We start from the raw sequence: 14,758 nt of genomic DNA, 5'->3' as shown, positions 1-14,758 counted from the left end.
AAAAACATTTTTTGGAATGTTGAATAGATAATTATTATTTAAGTACAGGCTAGTGTAGATAAACTCTGAAATTCCTTAGGTATACAGTGGGAAGAAAAGTTGTATTCAAATCCAAATGCTTATCACTTTCTATATCTATGCCCCCAGGCAAGTTACAGAACTTCTTTATGTCTCCATTCCCAATTTCCTCATTTCTAACATGAAAGAGTTGGCTAAAATTACTTTAGTGGTTTCCTCCATCCCTAAAACTATGATCCTATGAACTGTGATTTCTCTGATTCAATGGATCATGAGCAGGGGCATGCTGGTAAGTGTCTAATAACCTACTCTCCAAAAACCACATAATACATTTTAAATTTTAATCTGAATCCTTTTTTTTCAATTTTTTATTTTTTTCCAGATTATGTCAGTACAGTTTTCATTAATAGTTTTCTGACATTTTGCAGTCCATGTTCTCTTTCTCCCTCCCAACCCTCTCCTTCCCCAAATTTTCAAGTAATATGATTTAGGTTTTACATGTGTTATCATATAATACAGATTTTCACATTCATCATGTTGTGAAATAATACTCATATACTTTATACAATAGAGAGAACTTCATGGAAAAATTTACTCTGCATTTAAACTTCAGTTCCTCATATAGCAGTGGATAGCCTTTTTTGTATTGATCCTATGAAGTTGTTCTGGATACTTGTACTGCTGATAACAGTTGGTTGATCATCATAATTTATTGCTGTTAGACTGTAAGACATTCTTCTGGCTCTGCTCACTTTATTTTGCATATTTTCATATAAGTCTTAACAGATTTTTTGTGATCATCTTGTTTGTAATTTCTTATGTCAAAATAATATTCCATTATAATCACATACCACAAGTTGTACAAAGCTTCCTCAATTGATGGAAATCTTTTCAATTTCCAGTTTTTTGCCAAGTAGGTCTTCCCCCCCCCCATCTTTTATCACTTTGGGATGCAAATTGTTTTGATGGTTGCCACTTTAAAGTACAATTTAAAATCTGGTACAGCTAAAAGACCTTCCTTCATATTTTTTTTTCACTAATTCCCTTGCTATTTTTGCTTGGCCTTCCCTTCCAGATGAATTTTGTTACTATTTTTTCTAGCTTTATGAAATAATTTTTGGCTACTTTGGTATGGCACTGAATAGGTAAATTAATTCATGTAGAATTGTCAATTCTATTATATTGGCTTGGCATACCCATGAGCAATAAATGCTTTTCAAATTGTTTAGATCTGACTATTTGTGTGAAAAGTGTTTTATAATTGTGATAATATAGTTCCTGGATTTGTCTTGGCAGATGACTACTACATATTTTATTGTCTATCATTATCTTATTTTATTTATTTTACTTAAATTTTTTATTTAATTAATTAATTTAGAATATTTTTCCACGATCACATGATTCGTGTTCTTTCTCTCTCCTCATTCCACCTCCCCTCTCATGGCCAATGAGCTATTCCACTGGGTTTTGCATGTGTCATTGATCAAGACATAGTTCCTTATTATTGATATTTGCACTAGGGTGATCATTTAGAATCTACATCCCTAATCATATCCCCATCAACCCATGTGATCAAGCAGTTGTTTTTCATCTGTGTTTCTACTCCCACAGTTCTTTCTCTGGATATGGATAGCGTTCTTTCTCGTAAGTCCCTCAGAATTGTCCTGGATCATTGCATTGCTGCCATTAGAGAAGTTCATTACATTCTATTGTGCCATAATGTATCCCTCTCTGTACTTTCCTTTGCTGTCATTCTACCATTACTTTAAATTGAACTTCGATTTCTATCTCTTGCTGCTGGAATTTCTTGATACTATAGAGAAAAATGATGATTTATGTGGATTTATTTAATATCCTATGATTTTGCTAAAGTTGTTCATTGTTTTGATAAACTTTGTGTTTGATTCTCTAAATGTAATATCATCTGCAAAGAATCAAAGCTTTATTTCCTTATTGCTAATTATAATTACTTAAATTACTTTTCTTATTGCTATAGAAAGCACTTTTATTATGATATTGGAAAGTAATGGTGATAATAGGCATTGTTGCCTCACTCCTTGATAATATTGGGAAGGGTTCTAGTTTATCCAGATTGCAGATAATGTCTGCTGATAATTTCGATATTTGTCATTTTGAGGAATGTTCCATTTCCTACAATGTCCTCCAGTGTGTTTTTTTTTAATCGGAATGGGTGTTGGATTTTGTCAAAAGCTTTTTTCTGCATCTATTGAGATAATCATATGGTTTTTGTTGGTTTTATTATTGATATGGTCAGTTATGGTGATGGTATTCCTACTGTTGAACCATCTCTAACTTCTGGTATATAATCTCAATTAATGACATTTTCTCCATCACTTTATTAAGTCTAAGCCATCAACAAAATAATCAGTCAAGCCTGGTTTGTACTATTTGCTTATATCTGAGGTGTAAGTGCTCACAGAGAAAATTTAACCATCAGCTCTTGAAGGAGTAAGCTTTATGAGCTAACTGCTATCCAAACTGCGTGGAATGTGGGAAGGATCTAGCTCCTTGAATGCAACCCATAGATAACTTATTCCAATGGCAAATTTCAAACCAATCAGGTCAGCCCCTGGACTGGAAAAAAAAAGACCATCTAAAGTAGTCAGTCATTGTGTGCTACAGATTCATTTCATAATTAGGAACAAATTCTGTTGAATTTGTGATTTTTGCCTCCCCACCTAACCCCCTATCCATCAGTCAAGGAAACCACATTTATTTACTGAAAGTCAATAACATTAAAGCCTGGTTAAGTGAAATGATATGCCTTTCGCTAAACAAATATATGTGACCTACAGTTGGATAGCTTCATCAATATTTTTTGGCAGAGAATTCCACTCTCATCACCAACACCTGGTGTACATTGAGTAAATCATTTCTTGGCTGGTGATACATGAGCCCATCTGTGCAAAATGGCCACATGCCTGTTCGAAATTGGCTAGACCTTTGTCCTAAGACATAGATTCCAGGCAATGATGGGTTTTGATGACCTACATAGACCTATAAATGCAATATATCAAACATAAATCTTTCATATGGGTCAACAACATATGGACCACTTCTTCACTCTCATTAAAATGGTACTTAGATTTGTACAGCCCTTCAATTTACTATAAATACCACCAAATTTGACACATTTTTCAAATACCTACTATATAGAGAGCACTGTGTTTAAAACTCGGGGAGATATGAAACTCAGAGAAAACATTTAGAAACTTCTTGGGTAGTAGACTAAGGGGGAAAAGACAAGATAAGTACCCATAATACCAAAGATCAAATGATAGCTTCATTATTATAGATGGAGGTAAAAAACAAAGACCTATAGAAGTTCTCTGAGGAAGGTTAGCATTTGAACTTTAAAATATCAATATGAATTCAAAAGATAAAGGAAAATAAGGAAGATATTTCAGGTATGGGGAACAGCCTAATTTTAGGCACAAAGGAAAAGTGTAATATATGTTTTAGGTAATAGCTGCTTGGTATAGAAAGTACTCTGTTCTATGATTTTATATTATCTCTTTTTGGCATGTACTTTGAGAAAGTCCCTGTATGTGTGTGTATTATATGCATATATATGTATATATGAATATCACATATATACATAACACTATATGCATACATAAAATATATATCCATGACACATATATGTGAAGAGAGAGCCAAAGACAGAAACAGAGAGAAAAAAGGGTAAAGCTCAAAATAACTCTATGTTGATAAAAATCTACAATATAAAAACTTTTTTATATCAACTTTTCAGCATCAGTGGCCATATTATCAGCTAGCAGCAATATTACAACAATAAGAGCTAGCATTTATATGGCATTTTAGTGTTTTCAAAATGCTTCATAAATATTATCTTTTGATCATCACAACAACTTTGGGTACTATTATTATCTACACTTTTCAGATGAGGAAACTGAAGCTAAGCAAGGTTATGTGACTTTTCCAGGTCCACACAGCTAGTACATGCAGGAAGCTGGATTTGAACTCAGGTGTTCCTGATGTGGGGATCTAATACTTAAACCATTGAGCCACTTACCTGCCAATATCTTTCTCAACTTCAGGAATTTTGATTAGAAGTCCTTTATAAAGTAGATATACGAACATAGCCTTTTCACTTGTTTTCACTTGGGCTTTAAGAAGCTGTGGCGTGCACATTAGTCATCCTTGCCATCCTAGCAACCTAGGTAAACCACTTTGAGGGAAACAGATAGGGATCAGACCCATCAGGGAGTTGGAGGGTGAGGAAGGGGCTGTCTACCTGAGACATATGAAGACTTTCCCCAGCAAAAGGACCAGAGGAGAACATTGCTCCAGTAACCATGAAGATGGAGCACTTCGAGCTTGGTTAGACATTGAAGAAGCCAAAGTCATCCACTGCATCCTGGACCATCACCAGCAGCCTGACTTTTATCCTGCCACTGGATGTGGATGACTATAAGAGAGAATGAAGATGACAACCCTATATAACTCTGCCTCTCTTACCATCCACTTAATGCCCAAGTCAAAAGACATCACTAGTGATGTCATTTAGATATTTTTTGAGTATGAAAGACAATAGCCGGTCAATTTAATCATTTTAGTTGTTTTGGGACATCTACATTTCCATAAAAAATTATAAACTGGAAATAATACTCTCCAGAATTATAAAAATTTCAAATCTATGATACTGAAAAGATTGCCTTAGATATATATTTAAAAACTCAATTTTATTTATACATAAATGCTTTTTAAGTGTTACCAATTTTTAAAGAAAAATTACATAATTACTATATTAGCTTCAACAAAGAATTTGCATGTTCACATAAATGGAGACCAATAAAGTGCTTCTTTAGTTCCATTTTTTCCATATACTACCCTCTTTATTAGAAAATCAATATTTATTACCCATGAAATCAATATTCATTATCCATCATGAAAAAATTTTGGGATTTTAAAAAATTCCATTTATGTATGTACATACCATGATGGTCAAAATATATTCATTTTAGGAAATTTCCAGATCAAAAAACCAAGCCTTGGGAACAAGTATGCTTACCTTTTTGAATAAATACTTTTTTTTAAATTGTGTAAAAGAGTACTCATTTCCTTTGATTGCCTACCTAATAAATGTTTCCATATTTTATGTTAACAAAAATATTGTCTTCAGAGAAAAAAGAAATGGACATCCTTGGTTAGTAATGTCAGTTTTCACATGCCTTTTGTTGTCAAAGGAGATTTACTTTGAATCCAATATCTATGCTCATATAAGTTTCTTCACAAGATTTTTTTGTAATGATCTATTCACTTTGACTTTCCACTCATCACACACTAAAACTCTTGAAAATCCTGCCTGTTAAAATCCTCTGTTATTTTATCACTAATTACAAATTCTTGTCTAAATATAAGGGTGCTTCCATTCCCCTTTCTTTCCTTCTCTTCTCTTCCTCTACTCAGCCATCTTTCCATCTATCTTTAGAGAGAGAGGGAGGCATTAGGTTCTCAGATCCATGTGTTTAAGTTTTTTTGTATCTTTGGAGACATTGTCAGATGTGACACAGATGTCTCACTGGGTAGTTGGACTGCTTTCCTTATGATGAAACTATTTAAAGCAGTATGATTTATTAATTTTTACCAAGAGCATTATAAACAACTTTTGTTTTTAGCAAATTTTACAACCTAGCTATAAACATTTCCTCTCGGCTAATATTTGGTATGCAAGACTTGGACAAACAGTTATTTTTCTGCCTATTTTTTATTCTAACATAATCTATAATAATATGTAGGCTTTCTCTTTATGCAAAGCTAATAGTAGTTACTGAAAAATATCCACAAAAGTATGTTAAAATACTTCAATTTAAAAAAATCTAAAACATAATCATTAAAATTCTTTTTGAGCTTGTACACATACCCTGCTATTTCTCTCCCCAGGTATGTATAACTGATTTTAAGGGGGAGTATAAACCTGGGAAAAGATCAAGCTACTTTATAATAAAAATGGGCAAAACATAGTTAGTTGTAATCTCTCATTTCAGAAGTCACTGTTGGAATATGTTTAGGTGTTTTTAATAGCTATGTTAACATTTTCAACCCACTAGAGTACTATTTAACAAATTAGCTAGGAAAAGGAAATAACCTAAATATCACAAAAAACCCAGCAGAGACTAAAAGCCCAAGCCTCTTCTAAATGTTGATGTCAATTCTTTATACTTTGTGTGAAGTATTTCTGAGTTAGGTACAATAGAAGCAAATGAGAATCTTATCTTTGGCATATTTTAGACCTTTCTACTTTTCCCCCTTATTTTTTACTGTTCAGTATCTGAATTTTTTCAGCATGGTTATGTTAAACTAATTTTAATTTCCTTTTTATTGGAGTAGATTTGTTGGTTTCAAGTAATTGACTTTTATAAGTCTATGTTTCTTAAATAATATAACCTAAGAGTTGGAAGAACCAGGATTCCAAACTGGCATGACATAAATGCTATCTTTTTGTTTCTTGAAATCTTACTTTATTTTTGCACAGTCTCCTCTCATGCATTTAGGGCATTACTTCTGTATTTTCCTAATGGACTCTTACTGACTGAGTAGTTGCTAATTCTCCCTTACTATTCTCAAACTATTAAGAAGTGACTTTGGATCAGTCTTTTTTTTTTTAGAATATTTTTCCATTGTTGCGTGATTCATGATTCCCTCCCTCTTTTCTCTCTCCCCTCCCAGAGCTGACAATCAGTTCCAATGGGTTATACATACATGTAACATTGTTCAAAACCTATTTCCATGTATTTTGGATCAGTCTTATTGGATATTAATTTTGTATTTATAATGATGTCAGTGTACCTTTTTCCATTACAGACTTATTTTTGTATGCTGGGATAGCAGAGAAAGTGCATAGGGATTTATTATTATGTTTGGTCAAAAATGAACTGGAAACATACCTGATCTCAGCATGATGGGTAATGTGTAACAAAGAGCCCCCAGCAGTGTACCTGGGATTGTAGTTATACATCAGAAAGTCATTTAATACATTAGGATATTAAACTAGATGACCTCTAAAGGTCCTTTCCAGCTCTAGAACTATGTACAAGCTTTTATATATAATAATATACACATATTATATATAAAATTGCAAGATTCTGTGACATCTACTTTCACATGTCCTTTTTGGTTGTTAATTTACAAACACTATACCAATTTCCTTTTTCACAGATTTTGAGAAGAAAAAGAAAAGAAAACATAAACCTTGTCAACAATATTATAGCACTAGGTTTCGCATTACTTTTTGTTTTGTCTTGTTTCCCCTAAAGAATATAGGACTATCTACAATAAACAGGCAGGATTTAAATTCTCTACTTGAAAAATGAAATAAGGTCTTTTTTTTCAGTAGGAATGAAAATACTAAGCTTTTCAAGGCAGATAGATTTAAGGTTGGGGTAGGTAAGCCTCCCAAACTAAGATCATTTGTAATGTTTTAGTCTTGACTATTTTTTTTGTTCAATATTCCTCTTAGCTTGTAGCCAAAAATAATTTCATCTTATCGTTCTGTGAATCATCACTACCAAAAAAGCACCTTTCTTTTTTGCTTCCTTTCCTAAAAGCCTCTATTCCAGGTTAAAAAGGAAAAAAGGAAGGAAAGAAGAAAAATAAATAGGAATGAAACACTTAAGCTCTCATGTGCTTACTCCAACTCCCACTTGCCTGATTAGTCAAGTCTCCAGATCTCAGTTTCTTTGTTTTCTCAGGACTCTTGGGACACTTATGAGGAGTTGAAAGTTTAGTTCTGTAGTTTAGGAAGCACCATTGGTATGTTTCCCACCATGACTATCAGATAATTATAAATTTAGTGAACCAGAGCTGATCAGGATTTGGAAGTGAGTTTTTTCTAGGTTTGCCAAAAGCAGTTGTTAAAAAACTTCCTTCCAAAAGTCTGTAGCACACTCTCTCATGAGTGTGCTATAGTCAGATGTATAGATGTATAGTCAGATGAACTGGAGTTTAGAGAGTACACATGTCAAAGTAGTAACTTGTAACTCTTAGTTGCTTCCCTTTGTAGTGACACTCAGGAAGTTTCCCTTGTACCTCTTAGCTGAGGTCCTAGAAGAGCTATGAATCTTCATCCATTTTGCCTTGGCTTCCAATACAACCACTACCCTCAAATGTATCAGAAATGCTGCCAGGATGCCATTAAGACATTGAGAAAAATCCTCCAAAAATCAAAAGGTCAAAAGGTCTTCCTCTGGACCAGAAGTCAGTAGGGTAGAGGTAGAGAGATTTTCTCCAATATATCAAATTTATCTATGTATCCAGGACCTCCCATCTCTAGATTTGGCTCTCTCAATCCACTGAGCCAACCTCTTGAAGAGAAGAGGATAAACATATGACCCCAGTGGAAGAGCAACAGAAGTCAGGATTTTGTCATCTGCTCACTGAGTTATTCAGGTTGCATGGGCTCTATGGGTAGGGGATATGCCTCTAGCAGTCCCACATTCACTGAACCTTTGGGCAAATTTTACCTTCTTGGGCCCAATTTCTTTTTCATTTTCCTCTGTATATGGATCTCTGTGAGTCTGTATTCTTTTCTGTGGGTGAATAAGGCTGTATTCTACTGAAGAAACATAGTTGCCTTGAATGCTTGCTTGGGAGTTGCAACCTCCTACTTTGTCTTTTTGTCTTGAAACACTTACCTTCTCTCTTATTGATTCCAAGGCAGAAGAGAGGTAAGGCTTAGATAATTGGAGTTAAGTGACTTGCCCAGGGTCACAGAGCTAGGCAGTGTCTGATATATGCGCACTTTCTAAAGTGTTTAGCTATTGATTGACACATTTATATATTCTCATCTTATTAAAGTATATGGCAGTTTAAGTAGGATGAAAAAGTCAGAGACAGAGAAAAAATACAAAGAGAGAGGGAGAGACACAGAGAGAGAGGGAGACAGAGAGACAGAGAGACAGAGACAGAGACAGAGCTAGCTTAAGTTCTTCCAATATATGAGGCACTGTGCTAAATACTGGAGATATAGTCAAGTAGCCCTCATCTTCAATATGCATAAGTTTTTATGGTCAGACAACATATAGGGACATTCTGGAAAGTAAGGGCCATGGTGAAGAGATGACTAGGAATTTGGCATAAAGGTCTAGTCCCAATAACACAAAACAACAACTCACCTACCAAAACTGAGAGATCTGCAGTTGGAGTCCAAAATATTGTTTGGAGGAAATTGAGGATGGCCAGAAAACAAAGTGGGGTTGTGAGGAGAATGATGGATTCCTCCTCTCAGTTCATGGCTCAGAGGAGAGTAGCTCCATGGGCTAAGAGGGTACTCATAGTGATAAGAAGTACCCTAAATATATAACTCCCTATCTCCTCAAAGTAAAACCCAGCATTTCTTTTTGTGTTTTCTAACTAATTTCAGTATCACAGAAGATGGAAGAATCCAGGGAATAAAGTGAAGAGAGGGAAAGAGAGAAAAATTAAACAAGATAAACTGAAAAAAAATTTAATACCAATAAGAAAGAAAAGCATCTTAGAGAATCCTTTAATCCCCAGCACTGAGCAGTCCTGCCATGCTATGTTATCTCTTGGTAGCCTTATTCGAGTTATTGACCTCTTTCTCTTACATGAAATAGATTATTAAAGTTAATGACTGACCCTTAGATTTAGCATCATTTTGAATTTAAATCAATATGTTCTTTCCACTTTTAGTTAAGAACTTCAAATATATGTTTCTCTTTTCAGAAGTCCCCCTAGCAAACAGTGAGAAAATAATAATTCACCTACTGATTATGAATCATTTTAGGGTCACAAAGCTGTGACCTGTGAAAATAAGTAGTACCTCAACAATACATTAACCTGTCATCATCAGGCACCCAGTCTTATGGTTATGGTCTTTTTTTTTCCCTTAATGTACTAATTTTATATGTTATTAAATGCGCAAAAGGTTTCTGATGAATAATTTTAAGGTTTTCCTTCCCATCCCATCCATCCCGCAAGCTGGAAGTCTCCCTTTCTCTCCCAAGCTGGAAGTCCAGCAGCCCCAGGGAAGAAGCTCTTAACTGCTCCATTTCTGACCTACGTCTGCCCATCTCTCCTTAGACAGTCCTGTAACTCCCTGTTGCCAGGAACTCACCATATTGGTGCCAGACCAACACTGTCACATCATGAACTTTATCCTTAGTATAACTCAGAACTGCCAAACTCAAGCAATGCATCAGCTTCAACTTCCTTAGAAGGAGGAAATATAGGAGTATGTTACCATGCCCAGCTCAGTAAGGCTTTCCTTAGAGAATCTCTGTCCAAAGGGAAAGATTTCATGATTCCCCTAGCTATTAATTCTCTCTTTTCCACCTCTTCAAAATTTAAGTTCCTTTTCCTTCCCATTTGCTGTTCCCTGAGCTACTTGGTATTCCACGTCTATACCTTTTCATAGACTATTCTACATGCCTAATATGTATTCCCTCCTCACTTCTGCCTGGGAGAATCTTTAGTTTCTTTCAAAACTCAATTCAGGTGCTCATCTAATGGAAAACCTTTCCTGATTCCCAACATTGTTAGTAGTCTTTCTTTAAATAATCATGTATTTATTTGCATGTAGTTTCCTTTCACTAGAATATAAGCTCCTTGTGATCAGTGGCTATTTTCATTTTGCTTTTGCTTTTGTGTTTTCCAGGTTGGGAGGACTTTATTGAGTGACTTTTCAATCTTGGCTTTTCTGGGGAGTTAGAGAACATTTCTCTCCTGCCCCCATTCTCCCAGATCTGGTTTCTCGGAGATGACAGGCAGTTCTGCCTCTTCTCTGGGAACCTTGTCAGGGAAGTTGGTGTTGAGATCTGTTGGGGGCAAGAGAGGAAAAGAATTCTCCCTCTGCTTTCAGCCATCCAATTTGATTTTCTTTCTCTCCTTTCAGCCCCTCATACTCTGGGTGCCCATCTGACTCTCCCCACACTCCAAAGCAATTTGAGTTGGGGATGGGGAGTGAGAAGGGATACTATCATATGCCAAAGGATCCTGAAAAAATGAAGAATGGTGGGGAAAGGTACATACTATGTAGTATGTACAGCCTCCAATACATACTATACTTCAGGTGCTTAAGAACTGTTATTGGACTGGACTGATTTGGTTTTAGTTCTGGACCTTATTGTCCAGAAGGATGGAAAAGTAGTCCTTACTCTCTAGAAGCTTTTGTTTAATAGTATCATAATAAACATCAAAACATGAAAATTGGGAATAAGTTAGTAACCAAACAAAACAGGATGCTATAGTTTGAGAATCTTTTGAGGTGGTTTCTTAGTGCTATATTTCCTATTACCAGATTAAAGATGGAAGTCTTCACCATTATGAAACCCAAAAGAAAATGCCTTTTTCCTCAATTCTACAGATCAAGGGGAATTTACATTCTAAAATAACTAACTACTGTGTCTGCTAGTTTTGTATAGAATCCTGTTTATACAGAAGCTTGTTTGTTGTGTTTGAGGAAGGGCAAATAGCAGTAGCACAAATATGGCCTTTGTTCTTAATAGACAGTATTTCCTTAAATATTCTACTCTCCTGATATAATAAATGATCCCTAGATTTGGAGACAGAATATTTGGGTACAAATCTTTGAGTACAGGGAAGAGAGAAATAGAAACAGAAAGAGGGAGAAAAGAAGGGAGAGTGAGAGACAGATAATAAGAGCAATATTTGAACAAAATGATTTTCAGAATCTATTCACTCTAAATCCTAAGATCTGTTGCCCTACTGTAATGGAAGTGAGCCTCAAAGGCAGTGCCCATGGAAGAAAAGGGCTGGAGTATTCTGCCAATAAGAGTAAGGCTTGTGTATGGCTCAGCCAATGTGTGTCTGTCATTCAGAGACCAGCACAGTAAAATCTTGAGAGTTCTATTTCCATAATTTGACCAGTAAATAATCAAATGTTTTATTTGCAACTAGGCATGGGCAGTAAACAGATGGCCTTTTGAGGTTATAGAGAAGTTGTAGTTTCTGCTAGAGGAGAGGAACACACCCATACCAGTGAAAGGACAAGATCTTTTGAAGATGTTGAAGAGAGTTATTTTTTAATACATATTACAAGATGAACTTGGTCAGATTGTTTTGATAATGGGTGAAATTTCTTTATAAACTCATGAGATTAGAATCACTTATAAACCTTCAGACATTGTGAATAAGTGAACAAATCATTGGTCTTTCACAAACACAAAAGGAAAACATTCCAGGGTGACTTGTGGTTGTTTACTTAAAAAGCATTAGATGTTCTCACTTGTATACTAGCAAGCCAGGGGCTAACTTACTGCTTTGACTTACTAGTTGGGCCAAGTGGAAATTCAGGTAAGGGGACTTATAAATGAAAGCATGGAACTGTCCCAAGTATCTTCCATTCCTGACTTGGAAAAGCTGGGACCCTACCCAGTTGTGAGTATGTCCATCATAATGAAGCTGCTTGTTCTCATTGCTTTTCGCTAGTAATGTGTCTCTGTACCTTTTCTCAAGTGTCATATAAATGCAAATAGGAGGCTAAGAAAGACTGTTGATATTGAAAACAACACTAAGATAATGTCATATGAAGCAACTTATCCCTTTACCATAATAAGCCATGTTATTTTCTTCCCTTTAGAAATGTGGTTCTTTTCCTCAGTAGGGGTTCTGTGAAGTTGAATGGAAAAAAATGTTTATTTTCACCAACTTATAACTAAATTTAGCAAATCCTTCAATGGTTTAGAAACATCATTTTGAAAAAAAGCCCAAGGGTTTTCCTGGAGTGTCATAGAAGTCTATGTAAGGTTGTCCTGGAGCCAGCTTGTACATTAGCTTGTTAAATTTTTAGCATGAGCATTTACCCCTCAGAAATGGGCAAACATTACAAACATAGGTTTCATTTATTCTTTTGTTGATTGTTTAGACTTAAGGAAGCAAATCCTGTAAATCAGAATACAGATTAAACTTAAAAGTGTGTCCTTTGACCTTTTCCCTCCCATAACCCCTACCCTTAGTCAGTTGTTAAACATTTTTTACATTTTTTTATTGTCATGCTAAACACACTTCCATAGTGGCCATTGTTGTAAAAGCATACTCATACATAACCCCCCCCCCCCAAAAAAAAAAGCTTGAAATATACTGATGCAAAAGACAACTCCAAGAGTCCTCTCTGTGGAGATAGCATTCCCCATCATAAGTCTTTAAGGATTGTCCCAGATCATTGCACTGCTGAGAGTAGCCAAGTTTTCACAGATAACGTTCATCTATTATTGCTGTTCTTGTGTATAATGTTCTGCCAGTTCTGCCTATTTCACTCTGCATCAGTTCCTATAGATCTTTCCAGCTTTTTCTGAAATCATCTTGCTTGTCATTTCTTATAGAACAATAGTATTACATTACCAACATGTACCAGCATTTGTGTAGCCATTCCCCAATAGATGTACATGCCCTCAATTTCTAATCCTTTGCCACCCACCACAGAGAGATGAGGGATAAATATTTTGGTACAAGTAGGGCTTTTCCCCTTTGTTAAGTATTTTCAAACACATTCTTGGATCCATGTCACAAGAAAGATTAAGAAATCCTGTTTTAGAAATATGAAAGTTGAAATACAACAAAAACCTTGTCAATAAAGTTTGTAGCTTAAATATTTGTTACTAAATTCTAATTGTTACTTTAATATTAGGAAAGTTGAATTCACCTATATAGGCATGTGTGGCTCAATATAAAATGGCATCCATTTTGACATGAAAACAATGCTGTAAATATTGGTCATTTCCCCTAAGAGAGCTCATATATGCATCTTTAACCCTTGGGGTGAAATGCAAATGGACCCAATATATAATCATGGCTGAAAGGGACTTCAAAGTTCATCTAATCTAGTCTCCACCCACAGCAACTATCACCCCTTTTTTCAGATAAGGAAACTGAAGCCATGAAAGTGGGAGTAGGATAGGGATGAAGAGAGGTCAAGAGGAGGAGGAGGAGGACCTTTCTCTTAGACCCACATAAGGTAGTGACAGATTAAACAGCTAAAAGTTAACATCTAAAGCTTGAAAAAGTTGGGGGGCAGCATGGGAGGGAACAGAAAACATGATCCACAAAGGCACAAGGAGCCTTCTTTGAGGATGCTCCTAGCATTATGTCACAAAAGCAATTTGTGCCCACTCAGATGATTTTGATAGCCATTCTTAATCCATTCAGGACTCGTTCCTAATGACTTATTTCCTTTCCTGCTGGTAGTAGCGATTTATTTCCTGTCTAAATGTTGCTCAGAGTAAGATAAATAGAGGACATGGGTTTCAGGGATTTGATCTTACTTTATCTTTCTTTCAATGTTTCAGGAGTTCTACTTTAAATGTGGTGCACACCCAACCTCTGCCAATGAGACATCAGTGGCTCTGAACCTGATTACGACAAACAGTCGCAGTATCAGCTGTATTACATGTACTGATGTCAGGTAACAAGAGCAAAAACTGTCATTCTCAGCAAGGCTATCTTCCTCTGTGCTCAGGAATGCTTCTCCTTATATCACCTTTACTTTTTTGGGAACATACCTTTTGTTTTGATAAACTGCGAACTAACATCTAAAGAAACAAGTTAGGAACTAAGATGAATTATAAATGTTATCAATTTGGGTAAGAAATAATAGATTATGGAAGGCCTTTTATATGTGAAATATTTTGGATACCTGAGATTAAATTTCAACTACTGGTTTACTAGATTTTTAAAAAAGATATCCACTACCAAATATTTTATTGTGGTATTTCAGGAA

The 14,758-nt window shown here is 35.4% G+C and overlaps 1 protein-coding gene across 4 annotated transcripts in view; it reads left to right on the top strand.

Annotated features, from left to right (window-relative positions):
- PRKN (parkin RBR E3 ubiquitin protein ligase) overlaps positions 1-14,758 on the top strand; it is a 1,990,036-nt gene that overhangs the window by 1,064,807 nt on the left and 910,471 nt on the right. For all 4 annotated transcript variants that reach the window (XM_007484868.2, XM_056814364.1, XM_016429709.2 and 1 more), the window contains one exon: positions 14,328-14,443. In XM_007484868.2, the coding sequence (XP_007484930.1) occupies positions 14,328-14,443 (116 nt within the window). The remainder of the gene's footprint in view (positions 1-14,327; positions 14,444-14,758) is intronic.

The sequence above is a fragment of the Monodelphis domestica genome, chromosome 2 (genome assembly GCF_027887165.1).
Source record: "Monodelphis domestica isolate mMonDom1 chromosome 2, mMonDom1.pri, whole genome shotgun sequence".
NCBI classification, from domain to species: Eukaryota; Metazoa; Chordata; class Mammalia; order Didelphimorphia; family Didelphidae; genus Monodelphis; species Monodelphis domestica.
The sequence above is the reverse complement of the archived record's forward strand: the minus strand, read 5'-3'. Positions and strand labels throughout refer to the sequence as shown.